The 24753-nt window shown below is 43.6% G+C and overlaps 1 protein-coding gene and 1 long non-coding RNA gene across 6 annotated transcripts in view; both read left to right on the top strand.

The window, feature by feature from the left end:
- Nucleotides 1–841: 841 nt before the first annotated feature.
- LOC311135547 lies at nucleotides 842–2674 on the top strand. The gene is made up of 3 exons (XR_014613781.1): nucleotides 842–910; nucleotides 1161–1299; nucleotides 2584–2674. It is a non-coding gene; the product is annotated as an uncharacterized lncRNA (long non-coding RNA).
- A 709-nt stretch (nucleotides 2675–3383) lies between these two features.
- Nucleotides 3384–24753, top strand: part of LOC311135756 (folliculin-interacting protein 1-like) — a 36465-nt gene continuing 15095 nt past the window's right edge. The window contains exons 1-9 of one of the 5 annotated variants that reach the window (XM_084169804.1): nucleotides 3384–3543; nucleotides 14595–14724; nucleotides 18008–18154; nucleotides 18666–18766; nucleotides 18943–19017; nucleotides 19208–19299; nucleotides 20745–20828; nucleotides 21730–21801; nucleotides 22875–23010. In XM_084169804.1, the coding sequence (XP_084025930.1) occupies nucleotides 3455–3543; nucleotides 14595–14724; nucleotides 18008–18154; nucleotides 18666–18766; nucleotides 18943–19017; nucleotides 19208–19299; nucleotides 20745–20828; nucleotides 21730–21801; nucleotides 22875–23010 (926 nt within the window). In that variant the 5' untranslated portion in view covers nucleotides 3384–3454. Of the gene's footprint in view, nucleotides 3544–10912; nucleotides 11061–14594; nucleotides 14725–18004; nucleotides 18155–18665; nucleotides 18767–18942; nucleotides 19018–19207; nucleotides 19300–20744; nucleotides 20829–21729; nucleotides 21802–22874; nucleotides 23011–24753 lie in introns of those variants that run through there. The other 4 variants (XM_084169803.1, XM_084169805.1, XM_084169807.1 and 1 more) reach the window with 4 other exon arrangements.

Raw genomic sequence — 24753 nt, 5'->3', positions numbered from 1 at the left:
ATATAATACATTTGCAGCATCCAGCTCATTTTATTTGGTAAAACACTATTTCAATGTTTTATTCAGTTTTTAAAAAAAATACTTGACTTACTTGATTTAAGCCCATGGCTTCATCTCCCTTATTTCGGGGCAAGTTTTTCAAGTTTGCACCAGTTGAGGCCGCTCTCAATCATTCCTGCCTGGACAAATAAACATGTCACAAAAAATCTAACCAGAAAAATATATATGTAAATTATATATCCTGAGTCACAATCACATCCCTCAAGTCTCTGCTTACAAACAAGCTGTTCAGAGGATACCGTGAATCCACTTCACAGATAAGATGTGATTGACATATTTAGGGGAGAGTATGAGGATTGTGTACATTGCATCTGGAAGAACAAGCATGCTTGTACAGCACTTTTGTAAATTAATGTAAAGTATAAAAGGAATAAAAAAAATATTTGCATGTGAAACCATGGGACTGGTTAGGAATCCATACAAAATGTATAGTACAATTCCAACTGATGAATGTAAACAGGGCAGAATATAAATAACCATGTAGTATGTTTAAAAATATATAAATAATAGTATGTTTTATAGTAAATCTAAATGATGGGCAGGAGAGGAATAAAGCTGTACATGTTGGATATTTGAATACTCCGTGTTTTTTCTTCTTTGACTATTGACAGGACTCCAGTTGAGGTCATGTTTCAAACCTGGTAGTGTTAGCACATATAGAACAATGAGTTAGTTATAAAATGGGTTAGTTATAAAAAATATTTGGTGTTAGTGTACTCTATTTTGAATCTCACCCAGCAGGGGGCGCAAAAATACATTTCTTGGCGAACGCCGCCATTCAAAAATAATTTCTGAATATCTCGAGAGGCTCAAACTCATTCAAGCTGCTGAAGATCCAGAAGAAGTGGAGGTTCGTGAGAACAATTGAAATAATCGCTATGGCCAATGACAATATTTTAATAATTTAATGATGAATAGTTTGTTCGAACTATATTTTGGATTCGCTGGTTTTCTACTTTGATCTAACAAGTGAAACACCTGGGCAAAAAAACTAATGTTGGCTAGCTAGCTAGTTTAGCAGGGTTCATTCTCTGGTCACTCTAACACGTTAGCTAGCTCGTATTCGTGTTTTGATTGAACTGTAACTTTTCTCTCCGAAGAATAATCTTGTTTTTGCTGGAATGGTTCGTTCAAAACGTCAGAGTTACATCAGCATCACAAGACGAGAAGGAATGCGTAGCAGCAGCCCCGGAAGGCGGAGTCGCTGTACATCTTTGAAGTCAGGTGGCACAAGAGGAAGTAAGAAATGGGATGCCTTTCAATGACAGTATGAGCTACTATGATTATATCTGAAGTCCATATCTCCCCAGACTTATTTTAATGTATTCCTAACAGATGAGATATAGCCATCTATAACATTATTCAAAAAACAGTTTCACACATTTACCTGCAGTACAACAGGTGGACAAAGAATAACCCAAACCCAGTACACTCATTCCCAAACTGTTTTTCTAACTTGCAGAGGAAGTTAAGCCCTGCTCATAGCTGATCAGTAGGTTTGCCTACTATGGTTGCTGTTCACTTGCCTGGCAGAATGAAATTGGTCTGGATGCCAGACAAGCTGATCATCAAGTACATATTTTGTTTAATTCTCAGAACTGAAGCGACTCTTCCCTAAACCCCTTTCCGCACAGCGAAAAGGCCCTGTCCTGACACCCATAATTGAGTCAATATGCACTGACCACAGGTGAGCTGCTATGCAGACCCTACTACTCGGTATCGTGATACTTAGCCTGGTATTGTATTGTTAGTCACATTTTGGTATCGCGACTTACAATTAGTGAGTGCATACATTTTTCATATTGACCCCCGTGGCTTTATCTCAGTGGCATTTAAAGAGAAATTGTTGCAATCTCAAGAGAAATTGTGAATCATCTGAAAAAGAGACTCTGGGTTTCAATGGGCTTTTCCTGGTTAAATCAAGGAAATAAATAAACTAAAAAGTGTAAGAATGTCAGTTAGTAATGAAATCCTTCTCTCAAAGTCTGTGATGATTAGACCCAGGAAGATCAAATGCAGGAAGAGAGTAACATTCAGTGACTCTGTTACCACTGAGAAGATGGTAGGGAACAATGTGGAGCCTGTAAGAGTGTTTGGTATGCTTACAATTTCTACACAGTATATATTTTTGCATATTTTTTTTTTTTTTTTTATGTAAATTCCACACCCTCTGACTCGGTTTACCCTGCACAGAAAAGTATTGCAGAAATATGTCATTACGCGAAATGTCCATTAGAGGTTGAGACCTTTCATCGTGTCCTCTTAAGTATTTCAATGAGTAGGGCCAGGACCTTTTCCTGACTATTGTGACTGGACCAGGAAAAACGTGTGGCTCTATTTATTGGCTGTAAATTGGGCTCAAGTTTTTCCTAGTCAGGAGAAATTCCTGCCGCCATATCCATGAAACATACTGTTTTGTTATAATAATTTATAGTGATGGTTATTGAGTATGATTGATCTGCTGCTACTTCTGTTAATTTTCTATTGTTTTTATTTGAATATTGTGCTTTATTCACTCTGCAGTTCCAGAACCAGCTGTGCAAGGTGTGCCGGTTCCACCCCTCCAGGAAGGAACGCTACCAAAACTTGTTAAAGGTGTCATCAATAGATGCAGTTTTTACATATGGTTTTTAATTCTTTCTTTTAGGACAATTCTGTAAAAAAAAATATATGTTTTCACAGTCCATGTACAGGTTGTCTGTTTTTTGTTTGTTTTTGTTTTTAAATATAAAATAAACATTTATGAAATTATGTTGCTGTAATACATAATGTACATTGATTTTATTTAACTTAATACATAGATAATATTACCACCCTGTTGGAGTAGAGCTGATATTTGAGCTATTTGACATGTGTATGTTTCAGGCTAGGAATTGAATATGATCCATATTTAACTTATCAAAATATGTAATCTTCTACATATTCTTTATTATGTTTTAGGAGTTTTTAATATAAATTTTATTTGGTGTCTCGGTCAGATGGTAACTATAAGCCTCCTGTAGCTCAGTTGGTAGAGCATGGCGCTTTCAACGCCAGGGTTGTGGGTTCGATTCCCACGGGGGGGGGCAGTATGGAAAATGTATGCACTCACTAACTGTATGTCGCTCTGGATAAGAGCGTCTGTTAAATGACTAAAATGTCAAATGTAAAACATCAACACAGCAATTCCATTGACCACGTGGTGCTTGGTCAAAAATATCAGCCAATCAAGTATTTTCGACAAGGAGCAGTGGATCATCGTCCAATCAGAAAAATGTAGTGGGTTTCCAAGTAGCTAGTGTGACTAATGCCTGTCATATGACTCAGACACAAATGGAATTAGTTTCAAGGAACTAGGGTTGCTCTTGGATTTAAAAGAAAGTGAGACTTTCTGTACCGAAATATTTGGTACAAAATGCCTCCAACTCTTTTTCATAAACTTTTTAATAAAAGAAATGCCTTTTCGCCGCCCCCAAGATGCAACAAAGAGGATCCCGCGTTCAGGTACGTGCGCATGCTATCCATAATAAACTAGCTAGCTAACGTTAGTTGAGCAGCTCATCATATTGTTTAAGGCAAGGGGTGAGCAGAAGGTCCGAGCCTTATATTAGGATACTGCTATGCAATCCATAATGGCGTAACTAATGTTTGATAACAGCAGCTGTATGCTGGCCTTATTGTTGCCACCAGCTAGCTAGCTAACGTTAAACCACCTAGTGAACTCGCACGAGAAACATTTAGGGTCTTCGTAGAAAATAAGGCAACGCCTCCACTCTTGGTGGAAATTACTTGAAGACGTTTCAGTAACACGAGACAAAGCAAGTATTAATTTCTAAAGCTAATGTTACTCATTTGTGTTGTGCAGGATAGGGTGTTCATCTTTGAGGTGTGTTACCGTGGAATAAATGGTCGGTTTTATGTTTCTGTTCACACAAACAAGAATTCATAACTAGCTTGCTACAATTCCAGATTATTATCAACACTTGGTGCAAAATAACGCCGCTGCATGCATGCTACTGTACCAAGGATGTATATATAAATCATTGTACAGTACCCAGTCCGAGGCATTGAGATGTGGTCACAAGCCAGCCAGTCAACCAGGGACAGTATGTGCTCTGTGTAGGTGCACGTGACTGCTCAATGGGCCTATGACAAATGGAAGGATGGTTGGCAAACTGAAGCTGCGCTGTGAAGGCTCAGAAAATACTACATTAGTTGTGCTATAGTTTATCTGATTACTATGAAATTACAAAGCATTTGACGTTTACCTTCTGTTACTGCTCATTGGGAAATCCTTTTATACATTCTTTAAAAATATAGATTATGAATTATACATTTACATTTACATTTTAGTCATTTAGCCGACGCTCTTACTTATAATTGAATGAATTCAGGTGGATTCTATTTATATCTATCACTAATGAGACCCCCTGATACTAAATACCCTAACCTATATGTGTCTAAACCACAATCCACATCGATAAAGATGTCCAGGCTGAGAGAGAAAAGCAGTGGAGTTCATTTCGCACTGGCTCCCATCCTGGCATGGGTTACTATTCCCTTTCTGGCCCGCACTTAAGTACATTTCTTTGCACCCAGGCTTCATTCATCAGACACGTGGGACTGATAGGAGTTCACTGTAACACTCACTTAGGCACGGGTTTGAAGAAGCCACACTTTGGTGTCTCTGACTACAAAATTCTTGATTTGCTTATCTGACAGGAAAACTACTCAGATACTGACTGATACTGACACTGGACTGTCCATAAGAATACCAGGCAGGGCAGCAGGTTGGCTGACCCTCTGAGGAAAACCCTTAACAGAGCTCATCTTTTCCTGACTCCCTGGCTACGTGTGACCAAGGGCAGTATACTGTACAGCGCTGAGAGATACCAGCCAAAGGCTTTGTTTGCTTCCCTGCCTGCCCCTATTGCAAACAGCTTCCTTCCTGTACCACAGCACAACACACACACAGCCTTGAGTCAGGACTCAAAACACACTGCTCCTTCCCGTTGACTCTTTCCACATTTTGACTGAATTTAAAATGGATTAAGTTTAGATTTTGTTTCACTGGCCTACACACCACACCCCATAATGTCAAAGTGAAATAATGTTTTTAGATGTTTTCTCTCCAATTAATTTTAAAAAATGAAAAGCTGAAATGTCTTCAGTCAATAAATATTCAACCCCTTTGTTATGGCAAGCCTAAATAAGTTCAGGAGTAAAAATGTGCATAACAAGTCACATAATAAGTTGCATGGACTCACTCTGTGTGCAATAAGTGTTTAACACGATTTTTGAATGACTACCTCATCTCTGTACCCCACACATACAATTATCTGTAAGGTCCCTCAGTCGAGCAGTGAATTTCAAACACAGATTCAACCACAAAGACCAGGGAGGTTTTCCAATGCCTCACAAAGAAGGGCACCTATTGGTAGATGGGTAAAAAAATAAACATACATTCAATATCCCTTTTGAGCATGGTGAAGTTATTCATTACACTTTAGATGGCGTATCAATACACCCAGTCACTACAAAGATACAGGCGTCCTTTCTAACTCAGTTGCCGGAGAGGAAGGAAACCGCTCTGGGATTTCACCATGAGGCCAATGGTGACTATAAAACAGTTAGAGTTTAATGGCTTTGACAGGAAAAAACTGAGGCTGGATCAACAACATTGTACTTACTCCACAATACTAAACTAAATGACAGAGTGAAAAGAAGGAAGCCCGTACAGAATAAAAATATTCCAAAACATGCATCCTGTTTGCAATAAGGCACTAAAGTAAAATTGCAAAACATCTAGCGTAGAAATTAACTTTATGTCCTGAATACTAAGCTTTATGTTCGGGGCAAATGCAACACATCACTAAGTGCCACTCTTCATATTTTCAAGCATGGTGGTGGCTGCATCATGTTATGGGTATGCTTGTCATCGGCAAGGACCTCAGTGTTTTTTTTTTTTTTAGGATGAAAAGAAACGGAATAGAACTACGCACAGGCAAAATTCTAGATGAAAACCTGGTTCAGTCTACTTTCCAACAGACTCTGGGAGACAAATTCACCTTTCAGCAGGACAATAACCTAAAACACAAGGCCAAATCTACACTGGAGTTGCTTACCAAGACAGCATTGAATGTTCCTGAGTGGGCTAGTTACAGTTTTTTAAGAATAATGTGCAACTATTGTAACGTATAGACTCAGCGGTGTGAATACTTGTGTAATGAGATTTCTGTATGTCATTTTCAATACATTTGCAAAAAATTCTAAAAACGTTTTCAATTTGTCATTATAGGGTATTGTATGTAGATGGATGAGAGAAAATAAATGTGATCTATTTTGAATTCAGGCTGTAACACAACAAAATGTGGAATAAGTCAAGGGGTATGAATACTTTCAGAAGTCACTGTAGCCTAAACTAGAGGGACATCACGTTTTTTCACGTTTTTTGTGTGATTTTTAAACATCTCTGTTATTGTTCGTTTGGCTAGCTTATATATTTTTTAATGCTGTAGTGAGTGGTTGAGGGAGAAATGGCATGGGCCGGTTCTGTTTTTCTGTTTTTCAGTGATTTCTGTATTGCTATTAAGCCTTAGTTGTTAAGCCTTAAAGTAACTGTCCAGTGAAATATATATTTTTAAAGCTCATTCTGTTTGCTCATAACCAAATAATGTTGTTGACTTGTCCTTTATTTTGTGGCCAAAGCATAAATTAGAGAAAAAACACTCAGTAAACTTGTTTTTGAAGCAAACATTTTAAATAAACGCTTGAAATTTGCTTAGATAATGACATCCTCTTTGGCCAAGACGGGCCCTTATGTGATTAGTCTAGCAGCTTTTTCCTTTTTCCAAAATTCTCCGGTGGGAAAGAAGATCCTTCTCAAGACTAGGGGACCGAGTTGGTCCGTGCTATCTGGATCCTTGGGACGTCCCTAGGATTAAGTTGAACATTAGAAGGGTTAAGGCGTCCGCATGCTTCCCATCCGAAACAGTTCGGAACAGTTCGTGCATATATTATGACGACATTTTGTGTTGTTTTTGTTCGTTTTGGTCTTCGGCAAGTTTTTTTTCGGCTGTTCGTGCACACACTTTTTTTTTCTCCCCGAGGCAAGCCTTCGTCTGTGATTTGTCAACAGTAGGGATTCTTCAATAAAGTGTATGTCATTCAATGAGACATTGTTTTCATGCAAAAAAAAATTACTTGCGAAAAACTACACCAAACATCTTAGATGTAAAATTGCACGACCAAGATATTTTCTGCAAAAAGGTAAAAACTCAAATCTGTCATTAATTATCTCAGATTAATTCTGACTGTTTTGAGGAAATGTAAAGATGGACAAACAGTACTCGGGCCGCTTTTTTCTCGTTTTTCAAGCAAAGGAATATAGTGACAACGCAAAGGACAGAAACGACTCACACTTGTGAAATAATCAGTCTGCATTTATTGCTGTTATAGTAAAGTGCACTAGTAGTTCCATCGTGTGTTTCCAAATCCTGAATCCATCCATACTATTTGACTTGGCAGTCTGCCCCAGTGCCCCCACATGGAAGCTAATTTGAATATCCAGGTGTATGCAAGTCTCATTGGATGAGCTGTCAAAGCTGTTTTTTTTAACCAGTATACTCCCAAACCACTCTGTTTCCTAACAGGCTAAGCAGAGGCACAGAGAAAAGCTGCTTTTTAACATCCTTCATTATATATCTTTTTAAGGACATCTATTTAATTCATGTTGTAATTAATTGTAGGTAATATTTCATACACAATCTGGAACACTGGACCGATACTTTAAGATGTAGTAGTGGAATGGTTGAGAGAGGAGAAATCTAGGCTCAAGTTCCCTCTGCACATAGTTTCATAACAGTGTGTGTGTCATGTGAGGGATCATCAATCATAACGTCTGCCACAGTATCACGTCTGTATTCCCCAGTCAGTCACAACCTATAAAAGTAGCTGCCGGGTTAGATGAGGGGAAGTCATTGCTTTTTTACTTCCAATCTCCTGCTTCCCCGTCTTGAGTGGTGGTTTGGCTACTTTGTGATTACAAAAAAATGAATTCGTCTATTTAGTGTGTTCCATCTCAGCAGGCAGGCCAGTGGTCTGTAAAACCGCTTGTCGACATGTTCTTCCTATCAGTGCTATTTTAAGTGATCCAAGCGTTCTCAGAACAGCAGGGTCATGGTAAAGATATATTTTTGCGTAAAGCACCCTACCCTGTCTTCACCTATGGTACTGGTAGTTGCCTATGTCTTAATGAAAACAGAATAGCCTCTTTGTGGGAGATTTAGGTTATCAAATGTAAAGTTATGCAGACTACTAGACCTATTTCTTGAATTCTTCCATGCTCTGTTAGTTAGCAGCACAATCAGGATTTCCTCATAAACAACCCGTGTAGCTCAGTTGGTAGAGCATGGCTCTTGCAACGCCAGGGTTGTGGGTTCGATTCCCACGGGGGGCCAGTATGAAAATGTATGCACTCACTAACTGTAAGTCGCTCTGGATAAGAGCGTCTGCTAAATGACTAAAATGTAAACCACATCAAAGCCTTTGAAAAGCTGGTGTTTGAACGGTGTAGGCCTACCAGCATTTATCCTAGATTTTAATATGCAGGCCTAAAAGCGTCCAAATGCTTCCCAGCCGAAAACATTTCGGAACCGTTTGTGCATATATTATGATGACATTTTGTGACGTTTTATGTTCATTTGGTCTTCGGCAAGGGGTTTTTCGGTTGTTCGTGCACACACAAAAAATGTCTCGAGGCAAGCCCGAGGTCGGCAGCCGAAGTCTACGCCCCTTCGTCTGTGATTGGTCAACAGTATGGATTCTTCAATGAAGTGTTTGTTGTCATTTCATGCACTTAAATTTTTTTTTACTTGAAATACTGCACCAAACATCTTAGTTGGATGTAAAATTACGCGACTAAGATCTCCTTGTTAACTCAAGAAATCTGTAATTAATTGATGTTATCTTAGGTTAATTCAGACTTTTGAGGACGTTGTCTCAAAATGGACAAACAGTACTATTGCAATTCTTTTCTCGTTTTTCAAGCAAAGGTCTTGCAAGCAAACAGTCGTTGGTTTCGCCTAGCCAAGTTCAGCAAGGCGCCAGCCGAACTGAAGCATGCTGACGCCTTAACACACCCTCAGAATTCTAACCCTGGCTTTAATACCAACTTAGCCAGAAACCCTGTTTGCTGTTTCTCAGAATTGGCAGTCAGAGCTTGTGTCCCAAATGGCACCCTATTTTTGTTCAGTGTACATAACATTCATATTTAACTATTGGATTATTATTAGTCTAACCCTATCAATTTTTGACTTTTAAAAATTATTATTTTACATAATAGGGCCATGGTACTGGCAGCCTCCTGTTTGTGTGGTGTTGTCAGCTTTAATGCTGGCTGTGGATCATTTACAGCAGGAATCAGATCGTCAATCATGTTCATGTGTAATGTTACTCCATAGACTGATATGAACACTTAAAGGCCTCTCGGAATGTAATCTAGGCCTATTTAGTTGACAGAGTCCCATATCAGTGATATATCCCATATCACCTGACTACCTACTTTCTTTCTGTACATTCTGGCAAAGCAGAGGGTGAGACACTCAATATTGTAGGGGCTTTCAGTCAGCCATTTCTTGGTCTAGAACTGAAGCCCAGAATTAGGCCTAGTCCCCTTGCACTCAGTTTTGACTTAGAATAGAATAACTGTATTTTCCCCAGAGAGAACGTGAGTTTGGCAAGTCTGATCGGATGCGTGAAGTAAACATGTGTAATACTATTGCTGCTACAACATCACACCGTTCTTACACACTTGTGATGCAGCATGATCTACTCCGTCATAGACACACAGCTCTTGGGTTTGTGGTTTCCTCTGGCATCCTTTCCATTGAACAATCGGGTTGAACTTGGTTCAACTGAGAATGTGGACGTGATGTCATCCACACACTCATGGATCATGTGACTCATAGAGTAGAATGCAGAAGTGAGCGCTCACCTGGCTGAAACCAAGGAAACACAACAGGTTGTGGGTCAGGTGTCCCAGTGAGCCAGCCGTGGTGGGGCCTTGGAAGGAACTGTCTACTAGTGTCCCGTCATTCTTGTTGTTATCATAGAGCGAAAATAGATGTTGGTTTGAACTTTGAAGCTTCTCCGCATTAGCATCTTGTGGCTTCTCTGGGGCTGTGAGAGAGACTAGAGAGAGGGGTTTCACATCTCAGACACACACACTCTTCTAGGGGTCACAGTTCACAGTCACTGTGTAGGGTGAGTGAGATGAAAGGCTCTTTTGCCTGAATTTTTTTAGTTTTAGCAGGGGGGGTTGCCCACAGATCCAGTTGCTGTGTGTGTGTGTGACAGTGTTTGTGTGTTGGAGGGGTAAGCAGGTGTTCTCTTTCACCCACAAGAAAGTGTGATTAGGTTATTCTAGTACCCAGTGTCCTAAAGCAGGGTTTCATTTTCAACCCAGAGTGTTATAATATAGCCTAGCTGGCCGGGAGCACCAGAATGCTTATCTGGAAAAGTACCCTCTGTGGATTCAAAAACAACCCCCATTATCAGACAGAGGAAAAGCATCACAGTTTAGGTTGATTATTTATGTAACATACATGTTCACCTCTCTTGGCTGCCCACACACACACACACACACACACACACACACACACACACACACACACACAGTGTCCCAATGGCTTCTGTAGTGTGTGTCTGTCTGGTGGGAGGGAGGGCTGTTTGAGGTCACAGCGAGGAGGACATATTATTCCCTGTGAAGACCTCCAGTGGATGGCTGTGCCTGTCACTTTCTTTAGTTCCAGAGGGGGACTAGACGCCCGCCCAGTGGGCAGCGGCAGTGCCGGGATGCCTTTGTCCAGGCGCTGTCCAGCACAGCGCAAAGATCACCTGACAGTCTCATGTTGTTGTGTGAATTTAGTTCAGCGCTATTCTTAGCTACGCACTGGACGAGAGGGTGAGGAGAGGGCCGGGGGAAAGAGTGGAAAGACTGGCAGATGCACAATGATGCCCAGGTACCTAGTAATATTTAACACAGCTTGCTGCTTGTGTGCATGATTATTGTCAGGTGTTTGTGATACTGTTCAGGATTTGACTGTGTTGGATTTGAATGTGGTTAGAATACCTAACTCAAGGTTACTTTCAGCTTCACGGAGAGAGCTGCAGCTGTGTGTTGCGGTGCTTGGATCTACTCGTTTTTCAGTGGTGCGAGGCTATATATTTTCACTATCATTGTGGTGGTGTCAATGTGCTGCTGTGTTATGTAATGTAATGTGGTGATTAGTGCTCTGACAGCTTGCAGTTGCTTCTCTGTTTACTGCCTTTCAGTCAAAGGCTGTCCGTCTTCTGTCATTTTTAGGGAGTTTACTTTGGCACTGCAGGGCTCCGGATCACACAATGCTTCTTTGTAGGTTGTATGCTCTGATTGATACAGCTGAGCTATAAACAAATTGTTGTTGTTTTTACAAATGCCCTAGGCTAAATAGTAGTACATTTGAAACATTCATAGACTGAGGGATAGAGAAAGACATTGAGAAATGGATACTGCAAGGAAATGAATATGATGTTTATAGGCCTTTTGTGTAGGCTGTTTTATAGGCTCAGTCCGAATTGAGGTCAGCACTGTGCTGCTGTATGTAACAGTCTTATAGTCATGTGCTGCTGCTTTTATGAATGGCTCCTGATAGCTGACTGTCACAGGGTCTGTTTCCTTGTTTCTCCCCGCTCTAACTCTGTCCCTGGTTCAATGATACAAAGTTCATAAACTGCTCCACTTTCTCTTGTCTGCTGACTTCTGTTCTGATAAGATGGAGAGCTGAATTGTCTGTTATCCTCTGCTGAAATGATTTGCCAAGGTCATATTTTGTTTTGTTTTTGTACTCCGTTCTGTTTATTAGGCTGAATGAATCAAATTACTAGCTTTAGCTAGGTCTAGCCTAGGCTATTATGTAAAGGTATCACAGTATCATGCTGAGGAGTAATGACATGGTCCTTAAAGCATATTGACAGGGGCTCTAGGCCTGCACTACTGTCATTTGATCCCATAGTGTAGGCCATACAGTATTTACATCACACTGCCTAAAACTGTAGGTCATAGCGAGACTAGTTGGGCCTCTGTCTGTGGGTGAATATTAATAATGTTCATCCCTCAGTGAATGGCCTTTTCTCAATTGGATTTGCTCAGCTTTTGCGTCCTGTCTCCTCCATCTCTCACCTCCTTTTGAAAAAGGTCAAAGCTAATTGAGGGGCGTTGAGGAGAAGGAACGTGGACGAAAATGTGCTTGTATGACTCCACTCGTGCATCATCAGGCAAATTACGTTTACATGGGGTGGAATCCCCAAATGAATGTGTAAAGTGATAAAACAAATGTAGCTAGTTGTGCAATACATCTTATAGATAAAAGGATAAGTAGAATGTCATTTTGAAATGTTTGCATTATTTTCTCCTTCGGGAAAACAACTGCTTCAAGTTGTTGTTTTGTGGCAGATATCAAAACTCTTCCGCGAAGGATACATTTTACATTTTAGTCATTTAGCAGACACTCTTATCCAGAGCGACTTAGTGAGTGCATACATTTTCATACCGGCCCCCCGTGTGAAACGAACCCACAACCCTGGCATTGCGAGCGCCATACTCTACCAACTGCGCTACAGGAGGGCCAAGGATACACATCACTATCCTCGATGATAGGTGGCTATCGAGGAGTGGAGGACACTTCCGTTCGCCTACTAACAAATTGACACTCCTCGACTACTCGAAGACTTATCGGTTTCCGCGTCACGAAGGAGAGAGGACAGACTTTTGCCCAAATGAGTAAAATTCAATGCCTCATGCATACCTCAGAGCCAACATCATTGATGACTTGGTTGTCTGAGGGGAATTGGATGTTTCTGAACAGAATATATAGGCTAGCTATGGAGAGCCAGGGGTGTTACAGGATGTATCCCAAATGGCACCCTATTCCCTATATAGTGACTACTTTTGACCATAACCCTGTGGACCAAGTAGTGCAGTATATAGGGAATAGGGTGCCATTTGGGACAAAGGTGCCGTCTGTTTGACGATTCTGCTCTTCCCTGCTCTCTACAATGGGTAGGGGAGTATTCTTGGCCTGCCTTGGAATGCTGATTCCCCCCAGGGTAGGCCTTGCTTTCAACATGGACAACTTTTGCACTCCCTGAATGAGTCCATGGATGATTATTTCTAGGATTCGTGTACCATCACCTCATTTGCTTTCAAGGTTTAATTTCATGAATGTTGTTTTTCATTTAGCCTACCTCCTCGATTAGTGCTTTCATTGAGGCATTATGTTAGGCCGATGTGATACGAGCTAGGCTTGGGCGTTATCCAGTGTCATACCTTCATACCGACCTTGTACCATATGGGATATTCGGTAATATTGGCACTGAACACAAGGGGCACTGTTTTCAAACGCCACTGAGGCTCTGTAATCCGAAGGTTATCAATGCTAACAAGTACATGTAAAATCCCATAGAGAATGCTAACTAAATGCAAACGAGGGCATTGCAAACATTTTATAGTCTCTGACCTAAACTATACAAGTAACTAAAATATTCAAATGTATTAAGAAACTTCAAAGAAATAGTGATATGTACAGTGTACCACCCAAGCCCCTAATACCAATGATACAATTGATCAAAGAACTTGAGATGAGCAATGGATAATTTGATTAAAAGTTCCTTTGGACTAGAGGTTTAAGAATAACTAATCCCCCCCCCCCAAGTGAAGTGAATGGTTTAGCCTTGAGGAATGTTGGTTATACTGTGACTGACACCAGTGTTTTGGCAAACAGCAGGTCACACAACACACACATTTGTAGCCCAGACCAGTACACATCCCTGGCCCTGATGGGCCACAGCAATGCAGAGAACACAAATACCAGTGGGTTAGCTCCCTGTCAATACCCTAAGCCCCCTCACCCCTCCTCAAAACAGTGGCATTTAAGAGGACCCCTCCTCACCGACTCTCCAATAAACAGTTAGAAATAGGCCTATCCACTACCTGCTTCCCATTCCTCAGACTTGAGTAAAATCCTCCTCTGTCTCGTCCGTCTGTCCATCACTTATTTTATGGCCCTCCAAACCAAACAGGCCCTGTGGTGGAGGCTGGGGGGTGGCCATAGCTGTCTCTGCTCCCCATCAGGCAGGCGGCGGAATGAGGGGAGGAATGGCAGCAATGGCACGACGGTTGACGTGACCAGGCCCACCGACCGAAAGGGCTGACCGCTTAAGAGGACTTATTAACCAACTGTCAGTCCATCACTGTGACCCTGTTTGACTTTATATTATAATTGATCCTTTATTTGATGGTGTTCACCTGGGCCATTATGGGCCTCTGCTTGGTTCTGCTACTCTGACTGTGTGAAGACAGGTCTGACTGGGGAATATCTGTCTCTACGTGCTGCTGATGTTTTGGGAGTCAGTTTGATAGTTTTAGTAAAAGGTCTACATTCATTGCTAGTAGTGCCAGTATGGTCATATGCTTCATGCTTGTCCCCCCCCCCCTCTCTCTCTTTCTCTCTCTCTAGCTGGTCATCCCCACAGCTGGACCCTAGCCAGATCAGATTGATAGTGTACCAAGACTGTGAGCGTCGGGGGAGAAATGTCCTCTTCGACTCCAGTGCCAAAAAGAGGAGTGCAGAGGAAGCCCCTGCCTCGGTGAGTGACACTTGGGTGAGGGATATGGGGGAGGTGTGTCTGTCTGACAGAGATGTTTTATGAGTCTGTACACCTTAGTGTGGGGGAAATGGGTAAGGCTGTCTAAAGCTCCTGTGGCTATAATAGAGAGGGCTTGACCGGTTTGAACTGGAGCTCTTATCTCCAATAATAATAGCATCAGCTGATACCCGCCACCGATGTGTAAACATTCCTCCAGACTCACATGACCACAGTCTCTGTGACTCTCTCTCTCTCTCTCTCACACACACACATCTTCAGCCCTTTTGGCATTGCGCTGTCATGGGTTGCTGCAATGTACTTTGGTGTTGACAACGCCCCAACCGCTTGACCTGTATCACCCTTGGGTCCAAATAGAACATTTGTATTTACTTTAACAACCTGTTCTCAATCCTCGTTGCAAAAAGCAATATGAGTTTATTGGATAAGGGCCACAATTAGCTAGGCCTGTCTATGTAACAAGTGTGGGTACTATGTTAGTCATTGCCAACCAATGCATTCTGCAGCATGGTTAAGGTTTAGTCCGTTCCTGTGTGACCCCTGTCACATGATGCTTTTTTGCCTGAGGATATTGTTTCTCCCTAGAGAGGGGGAGAGCAAGCTAGAGAGTGAGGGAGTGAGTTAGAGAGAGAGGGAGTGAGCTTGAGAGGGGGAGAGCTAGAGAGGGAGGGGGAACAACGAGGGAGTACAAGCTAGAAAGAGAGGGTGAGCAGTGAGTGACTGCGAGAGGGGGAGGGAGTGGGTGCTGCAGAGAGAGAGAGGGAGGGAGAGCAAGAGAGTGGTTGCAGTTCCAGCTCACGAGTTCCTGAGGAAGTCATATGACAGGCACTCACATGTTCCAGGCCTTTGTGTACTCTATCAGGGCATGGCGAGACATTTGTTTGATGTGAGCCATTACTAAAGCAAAGCAACGCACGCAGTCTGCAAAAGCATTCCAGTGTAATAGGGTGCCATTCTCTGCAGACAAATTAAGAGTCACATCACATGGGGGGGAATAAGATTGGTGTTTAGTTTTAATCTGTATGGATTTAAGACTAACAGAAATAACTTTGAATGCTCTGACATCAATCTCATCTAATTTCATGAGTTACAGAAAGCCTCTATATGTTGGTTTGCTTAGAAATCCGAGATAAAGCTTTGGTAAAGGCTTGATGGTTTTTTATTTTATTTACATTTAACATCACTAACACACTGTATTCTGTTTCTTACAAAAGCACTCGATGCACTGTATTTTTATTGTTATTATTAATATTTAAGCAATGTATGTCTATAAACATTCAAACATGAACAGAATAACATTTTTGTCGCTCTACGCACATATTTTATGGGGGAAAGGTTGTACCGCTAAACTCTTGAATTCCATCCTGGTGTGTGTATGTGTAATTAAACTGCCAGACAATTAATATAAAATGTGCAAAAGATATCCAGTGTTTGTGTTTAAAGATCAGTCAGAAGCTCATCGAACCTAGGACAGAGGCTATATGCCTATTATTTATGTGATAGGCCATGACAAATACTAGTATTTTTTGGGGGGGTGTGCTAGAAACTCCTATCCTAGGACCAGGGCCTTATTCTACATACACTACATGACCAAAAGTATGTGGACACCTGCTCATCGAACATCTCATTCCAAAATCATGGGCATTAATATGGAGTTGGTCCCCCCTTTGCTGCTATAACAGCCTCCACTCTTCTGGGAAGGCTTTCCACTAGATGTTGGAACACTGCTGCCGGGATTGCTTCCATTCAGCCACGAGCATTAGTGAGGTTGGGCACTGATGTTGGGCAATTAGGCCTGGCTCGCAGTCGGCGTTCCAATTCCTCCCAAAGGTGTTTGATGGGGTTGAGGTCAGGGCTCTGTTCTGGCCAGTCAAGTTCTTCCACACCGATCTCGACAAACCATTTCTGTATGGCCCTCGCTTTGTGCACGGGGGCATTGTCATGCTGAAACAGGAAAGGGCCTTCCTTAAACTGTTGCCACAAAGTTGGAAGCACAGAATCGTCTAGAATGTCATTGTATGCTGTAGTGTTAAGATTTCCCTTCACTGGAACTAAGCGGCCTAGCCCGAACCATGAAAAACAGCCCAGACCATTATTCCTCCTCCACCAAACTTTACAGTTGACACTGGGCATTGGGGCAGGTAGCGTTCTCCTGGCATCCTAAAAAAAATTATGCACGCATGACTGTAAGTCGCTTTGGATAAAAGCGTCTGCTAAATGGCCTATTATATTATATTATATTATTATCCGCCAAACCCAGATTCGTCCGTCGGACTGCCAGATGGTGAAGCGTGATTCATCACTCCAGAGAACGCGTTTCTACTGCTCCAGAGTCCAATGGAGGCGAGCTTTACACCACTCTAGCCAACGCTTGGCATTGCACATGGTGATCTTATGCTTGTGTGCGGCTGCTTGGCCATGGAAACCCATTTCTTGAAGCTCCCAACGAACAGTCCTTGTGCTGACGTTGCTTCCAGAGGCAGTTTGGAACTTGGTAGTGAGTGTTGCAACCGAGGACAGACAATTTTTACGCGCTTCAGCACTCGGCGGTCCCATTCTGTGAGCTTGTGTGGCCTACCACTTTGCGGCTGAGCCGTTGTTGCTCCTAGACGTTTCCACTTCACAATAACAGCACTTACAGTTGACCGGGGCAGCTCTAGCAGGGCAGAAATTTGACAAACTGACTTGTTGGAAAGGTGGCATCCTATGCGGATGCCACATTGAAAGTCACTGAGCTCTTCAGTAAGGCCATTCTACTGCCAATGTGTTGTTAGTCTATGGAGATTGCATGGCAGTGTGCTCGATTTTATACGCAGTCTCCTGAGTGGCGCAGTGGTCTAAGGCACTGCATCGCAGTGCTAACTGTGCCACTAGAGATCCTGGTTCGAATCCAGGCTCTGTCGCAGCCGGCCGTGACCGGGAGACTCATGGGCGGCGCACAATTGGCCTAGCGTCGTCCAGGGTAGGGGAGGGAATGGCCGGCAGGGATGTAGCTCAGTTGGTAGAGCATGGCGTTTGCAACGCCAGGGTTGTGGGTTCGATTCCCACGGGGGGCCAGTATAAAAAAATATGTATTCACTAACTGTAAGTCGCTCTGGATAAGAGCGTCTGCTAAATGACTAAAATGTAAATGTAAATGTATACACCTGTCAGCAACAGGTGTGGCTGAAATTGCCGAATCCACTAATTTTGAAGGGGTGTCCACATACTTTTGTGTATATATAGTATATGTGAATGTATTATTTGTGTGGTCCTCCCCCAGCAGAAGATGTGCAGTAGCGAGGCCCAGGTGAAGGTGTTTGGGAAGTGCTGTCAGCTGAGGCCTACAGGGGGCAGCTCCAGCTCTCTGGATAGCTCCTCCTCCTGCGCCTCCGAGCCCCGGGAACCCAGGGAACAGGGCCTGCGCTTCCAGGTGAGAACATACTGTTGGATAGAGGGCGCACTTGGCACAAGGCCTGTTTTGGCATGGGCAACACCATTGAAAGGACATGAGCTCTCTAGTGCATCTTTATGGGTAAGAACGGTACCTCTGACACCTCCCACACTGTTCGGATAGATGGGCAACATTTCCTTAAAGCATACCACTGAGGGCTATATCATGATCAAAAGACACTGGCTTGAACCCAATAGAGTTTGACGTTAAGGGTTGCCCTATTGCCTGGGGCAAGTAAACTGAGCAGTCGCTCATGGTGGTTTTCAGATCCTGCTCTGATAATTATTTTACTGATAATTCCTGTACTGTTCTTTCTGCTTTGTCCCCTATGTGTAGTTGAAATGCAAGCAATATATGGTTCTTCTGCATAAATAGCTAATTTACATTTGAGGTATTATGTTTGTCTTGATGGCATAAAAACCATGCAATTTCCTCGCCCTCTCCCTTCTCTCCTACTCCTTTCCCTCTCTCCCCCTCTCCTGCCTCTCAGGGGTCACGGTGCTCCTCTGACGCCAACATGTTGGGGGAGATGATGTTTGGCTCTGTGGCCATGAGCTACAAGGGCTCCACACTCAAGATCCATCAGATACGGTGAGTTCCAGGGAACATGGCAGCCCCACAGCACTTTGAACTGAGAAATGTACACATCAGCTGTCTTGACGTCATTATTGCACATATATCACACGTCAGGAGCACCAAGTCATCATTCATTTTTTTTTCTCCTCCCCCTCTATTTTTCTCCCCCTTTCTCCCTTGTCTGTCCACAGGTCGCCCCCTCAGCTGATGCTGAGTAAAGTGTTTACAGCCCGAACAGGGAGCAGTGTCTATGGCAGCCTTAACACGTAAGCCCTACTACCACACCCTGCCCTCATCTCTCTCTCTCTCTCATCCGCTCTTTCTTCCTCTCCATCCCTCTCTCACTCTTTTTCGCTCTGTTTCTCTCTCGGCCTCTCTCTCCTCCCTCCTCTTTCTATCTCGATCTCTTCTGCTGATGCCCTTGAACCTGTGCCGTTGTCTGTGTGCTCCTGGCAGACTGCAAGACAGCCTGGAGTTCATCGGTCAGGACCCCAACGCTCTGAGGCCAGATCAGAACACTGTGGCCAACGGCCTCCTGGGGAACATAGGTAACCACAACTACAGTACAACTGACTGGTCTGGCACCTACAATGTCTCACACATGAATTTTACATTTACATTTTAGTCATTTAGCAGACGCTCTTATCCAGAGCGACTTACAGTTAGTGAGTGCATACATTTCTTTTTTTCATACTGGCTCCCCATGGGAATCGAACCCACAACCCTGGCGTTGCAAACGCCATGCTCTACCAACTGAGCTACACGGGACTAGAATGGATGAATGTATACTGTTGATATCGACACCTATGGGTTTTCTTTTCTTTTGGTTGTAATGAAGCACTGTTCTGTTTATCTCCGTTTATCTATCATGTCTTTGTTCGTCGTTCTATCCATGTATATACGCAGGTAACTTCCAAAATAAAGGAAACACCAACATAGTGTCTTAATAGGGCGTTGGGCCCACCACGAGCCGGCAGAACAGCTTCAATGCACCTTGGCATAGATTCTACAATTGTCTGGAACTCTGATGTCGCATCCCTCCAATAGTCTTCCACGAGAAATTCCATAATTATGTGTTTTGTTGATTTTGGTGGAAAACACAGTCTCAGGCACCGCTCCAGAACCTCCCATAGTTGTTCAATTGGGTTGCGATCTGGTGACTAAGACACACACACCCTTTAAACCCCCTATTCTCATTTGAGACACCTCTTTCAAAGTCACTGAGATCTCTTCTTCTAGCCATGGTAGCCAAAATAATGGGCAACTTGGCATTTTTATACATTACCCTAAGCATGATGGGATGTTAATTGCTTAATTAACTCAGGAACAGCACCTGTGTGGAAGCACCTGCTTTCAATATACTTTGTATCCCTCATTTACTCAAGTGTTTCCTTTATTTTGGCAGTTACCTGTATGTGATCTGTGCTGCAAATCTGTATCAGACACTGACTATCTTTTTAAGTTTGTTACATGTAAATTGACTTCAACTGAATTCATGTGTATTCTCCAGGCAAACTGTTTATGTTCATTTTCCTCTAACATACATTTCAGGACAGTTTAAAACAGGCTGAATTGAATTTGCCAAGAGTTCTCCCCTGGAGTCTGTGCCTCTAGTGCGGAGATTTATGATGCAAACACAGATCTTTTGGCAAATTCATCTCTTGTTTTGGCAGTCTTTTTTTTCTTTGTCATCCCTACAGAAAATACTCTCCTTTACAATTTCAGAATGTTTCTAAAAAGCCTTTTGCTGTGAGGTTGTATTTTCTGTGCGGGATCGCAGTCCACCTGACTGACTACTCCGTGGAAACTAAACATATCCAACGGACGTTGTGGTTCCGTTGTGGTCACATTGTGGTCCCAGACTGCTCCAGGTTGTCCGTCTCTCCGTCGGGTTAGAGTGCGTACATGGTAGTTAGCCTCCTGCTTCACTACTAACCGTGGTTCATGTCCTGTTTTGTTTTGTCTCTTCTCCCTGTCCGTTTGTGCTGCGCAGGTTTATCTCAGCTCTGCAGCCCACGGCGGGCCTTCTCTGAGCAGGGCCCGCTCCGCCTCATCAAGAGTGCCTCTTTCTTTTCAGGTTTGCAGTGTGCTTGTGTGCAGTTGCATGCATGTGTACGTACGCTGCATGTGTCTGCAAGTGAATTACGGGCATGGTCAAGATCTGCTTTAGGGTGTTGCTGCTGGTTGTTGTATTCCTCACTTTCCTCACTTTCCTCCCTCCCTCCTTCCATCGCTCCCTCCTACTCTCCGTCCCCGCTCCTCCTTTTCCTCCCTCTCTCCCCTAACCGCCGAAACCTCTCCCCTTGTTTTAATGGAGTGGTGGCAGGGGTGGTGATTTACGTATAAATAGCCTCCCTGTGACCCTCTGTAAGCCACAGCTAGGTGGCACGGCACAGCAAGTAGCGCTCTAGCTATGCTAAAGTGGAATGTTCATACGGTGCAGGCCAGGGTGAGCGGGGTTAACGGTGCGTTGCTGCAAAGCTTGTGTTGATTTGACCGTAAATCATATCAACAGGACAACACCAAACAATGCCTTTGACACCACATGCAATGAGAGGTTTACATTTTCTGCACTCGTAAACTATAGTGTGAACTTTCCTTTTGTCATTTAGCCTATTGTGTTAACGCCGAAGTAAACATCTGAGATCATACAAACGTACATGTATCTCCTATGCTACTGCTGCTGCACCTGCTTCAACAGAGTGGGGCTAGAGTGAGAAACGCAACAAACCACAGTACCCTAGTAGAGGCCCAGCACCTGCTTGTGTTTTTGCCTGTAGGAAGTGTTGCACTGTGGTGATATGTAATTGGTGGACTTGGTCATTTTGAAATGAATGTTCTGTGGTAGTGAAGGTGGCCCCATGCTTTGAGAGTGGTGCTGGGTAAAGCACTGGCACCCCTCCCGGCTTGCGCTCCTCAGTGACCCGAGTCGGCCTGGTCTGTTTCTCAAAGTCTTTCCCCTCCTCTCCCTCCTGCAGGCCACAGTAACCCCATGGACATGCCGGGCAGAAGCCTGTACGACGAGAGAGACAGCGGTATCGCCAGATCAGGTAATGACTTTAAACTAAATCCAGGATTGGCCTCACTAGACACCCTGCGCTGATACTAAGCCTTATATGTCTCTGAGATGTTGCAACTAGGTTAATGGGTATTAGTACTAGATTCACCTCACTGGTTTGTCCTCTCTCGCTGAACCATCTCTAAACAAGAGTGATGTAACAACTAATGAGTTTAGATGAAGCCACGTTCTTCTGGGTCACGGCTGTAGACCAGTCAGCTCCACACAGCATTTCTTTCTCTTCAAGGTCAAACTGGATTGAGAGTGACACCAGGGTTGCATCCCAAATGGCACCCTGTGTCCTACATAGTGCACTATGTTTGAGCGGGGCCTTCTCTAATGAAGGCATAGCGCAGATGTTAACGGACTTTTCCATTCATTGACCCCACTGCCACCATATAGCCATCCTTCATGGGGGGTGTGGAGAAGAGAGAGGTGCTGGAAAGTCTTGTGCAGTGGAAACTGACCCCCAGCCCTGGCATTGCCGGCATGAGGGGGATCTCACTTTCTGTCAAACACCCGCGTCACATGCAGATGCTTAAATATAGCAGCTCCCAAAACCCGGTACTAGTAAATGAGGGTCTTATTTGGTCCCCTTTACACACACACAAACAAACTCCCCTTCTCCTCCTCCTACACCCATACACCGCCCTAGTCCTCAATCACAAAAACATCTTGGTGTGCCTCCATTGATCTATGCCTATGCAGTACCTGGTATTGGGCCAGCTTTCCTTGTGACTGTGAGGTGATATTGAATGTCCCAGCCATGCTGTAATAATCAGGGAGGGCTGTGGGAAGCTGAACGAATGCAGTGTGGACGTGTGCTATGTGAGTTTCCCCTGTTCTGTTGTGTATGAGTAACCTTCCTGACTGACTCACTCCTCCTCCTCTCTCTTTTACCCTCCCCCTCTCTTCTATTCTCTCCTTTTGTTCTCTCTCCTCTTTCTCATTCCTCAACTCCTCTCTTTTGCTCTCTACACTTCTATGGCTCTCTGTTACTCCCATTCTCCCCTCTTTCATTCCTCTTCTCTCACTTGCTTTATCTCTGCCTCCCTCCCTCCACAGCGTCTCTGAGCAGTCTATTGATCACTCCGTTCCCCTCCCCGGGCTCCTCCCTCACCAGCAGCCAGGCCAGTAGCTACCAGAGACGCTGGCTCCGCAGCCAGACCACCAGTCTCGAAAACGGGGTCTTCCCAAGATGGTGAGACAGCAGCTAAACACAATGACACACACAGACACACACTACCCTTCTGGTGTCCCCCCGTCAGGGCCTCTCGAACGCCCATGTGAAGTGGAGCCCCCGAGGACATCCTCAAATTCCAGCAGGCATACTGCTATATACAAATGACTGGCCATAATACTGTGTGGGCCCACTGGCCACTCCCTGAATTCTAGCTACACATATCAATTACAGGACACCAAACACACTGTTACTGGTGTTGGCTTAATAGTACATGACCAGTAGACTGTTACAAATGACATTTAGGTATTTCAGTTGTTATTTGACTACACTTAGCCTACAGCCAGCTCCCAGAAGTCGTATGTGAGCCATAGAGCTCCCTGACTCTGTGTACGTGGGTCTTTTAGATGCAGAAAAACATGTTGAGTAATCACACTGCAAAGACATGAGATGGATCAGCACCTGGTTATAGGCTACTTACACCATCATTGCCATCTATAAGAGCGATGGCTTGTTGCTACCTATAAGATGGCTTGTCATTACCTTATTGTTTATTCTGGGAGTTTTCCCTGTTGAAGACTATCAACTACTCTTGGTGCTCTATCTATCCTGATTTTGTGTGTTTCCCCATAGAGATATATATGTACAGTGGGGAGAACAAGTATTTGATACATTGCCGATTTTGCAGGTTTTCCTACTTACAAAGCATGTAGAGGTCTGTAATTTGTATCATAGGTAGTACACTTCAACTGTGAGAGATGGAATCTAAAACAAAAATCCAGAAAATCACATTGTATGATTTTTAAGTAATTAATTTGCATTTTATTGCATGACATAAGTATTTGATCACCTACCAACCAGTAAGAATTCCGGCTCTCACAGACCTGTTCGTTTTTCATTAAGAAGCCCTCCTGTTCTCCACTCATTACCTGTATTAACTGCACCTGTTTGAACTCGTTACCTGTATAAAAGACACCTGTCCACACACTCAATCAAACAGACTCCAACCTCTCCACAATGGCCAAGACCAGAGAGCTGTGTAAGGACATCACAGATAAAATTGTAGACCTGCACAAGGCTGGGATGGGCTACAGGACAATAGGCAAGCAGCTTGGTGAGAAGGCAACAACTGTTGGCGCAATTATTAGAAAATGGAAGAAGTTCAAGATGAGGGTCAGTCGCCTCGGTCTGGGGCTCCATGCAAGATCTCACCTCGTGGGGCTTCAATGATCATGAGGAAGGTGAGGGATCAGCCCAGAACTACACGGCAGGACCTGGTCAATGACCCGAAGAGAGCTGGGACCACAGTCTCAAAGAAAACCATTAGTAACACACTACGCCGTCATGGATTAAAATCCTGCAGCGCACGCAAGGTCCCCCTGCTCAAGCCAGCGCATGTCCAGGCCCGTCTGAAGTTTTCCAATGACCATCTGGATGATCCAGAGGAGGAGTGGGAGAAGGTAATGTGGTCTCATGAGACAAAAATAGAGCTTTTTGGTCTAAACTCCACTCGCCGTGTTTGGAGGAAGAAGAAGGATGAGTACAACCCCAAGAACACCATCCCAACTGTGAAGCATGGAGGTGGAAACATCATTCTTTGGGGATGCTTTTCTGCAAAGGGGACAGGATGACTGCACCGTATTGAGGGGAGGATGGATGGGGCCATGTATCGCAAGATCTTGGCCAACAACCTCCTTCCCTCAGTAAGAGCATTGAAGATGGGTCGTGGCTGGGTCTTCCAGCATGACAACGACCCGAAACACA

This window comes from Coregonus lavaretus (assembly GCF_964263955.1).
Source record: "Coregonus lavaretus genome assembly, chromosome: 10".
Taxonomy (NCBI): Eukaryota; Metazoa; Chordata; class Actinopteri; order Salmoniformes; family Salmonidae; genus Coregonus; species Coregonus lavaretus.
The sequence above is the reverse complement of the archived record's forward strand: the minus strand, read 5'-3'. Positions and strand labels throughout refer to the sequence as shown.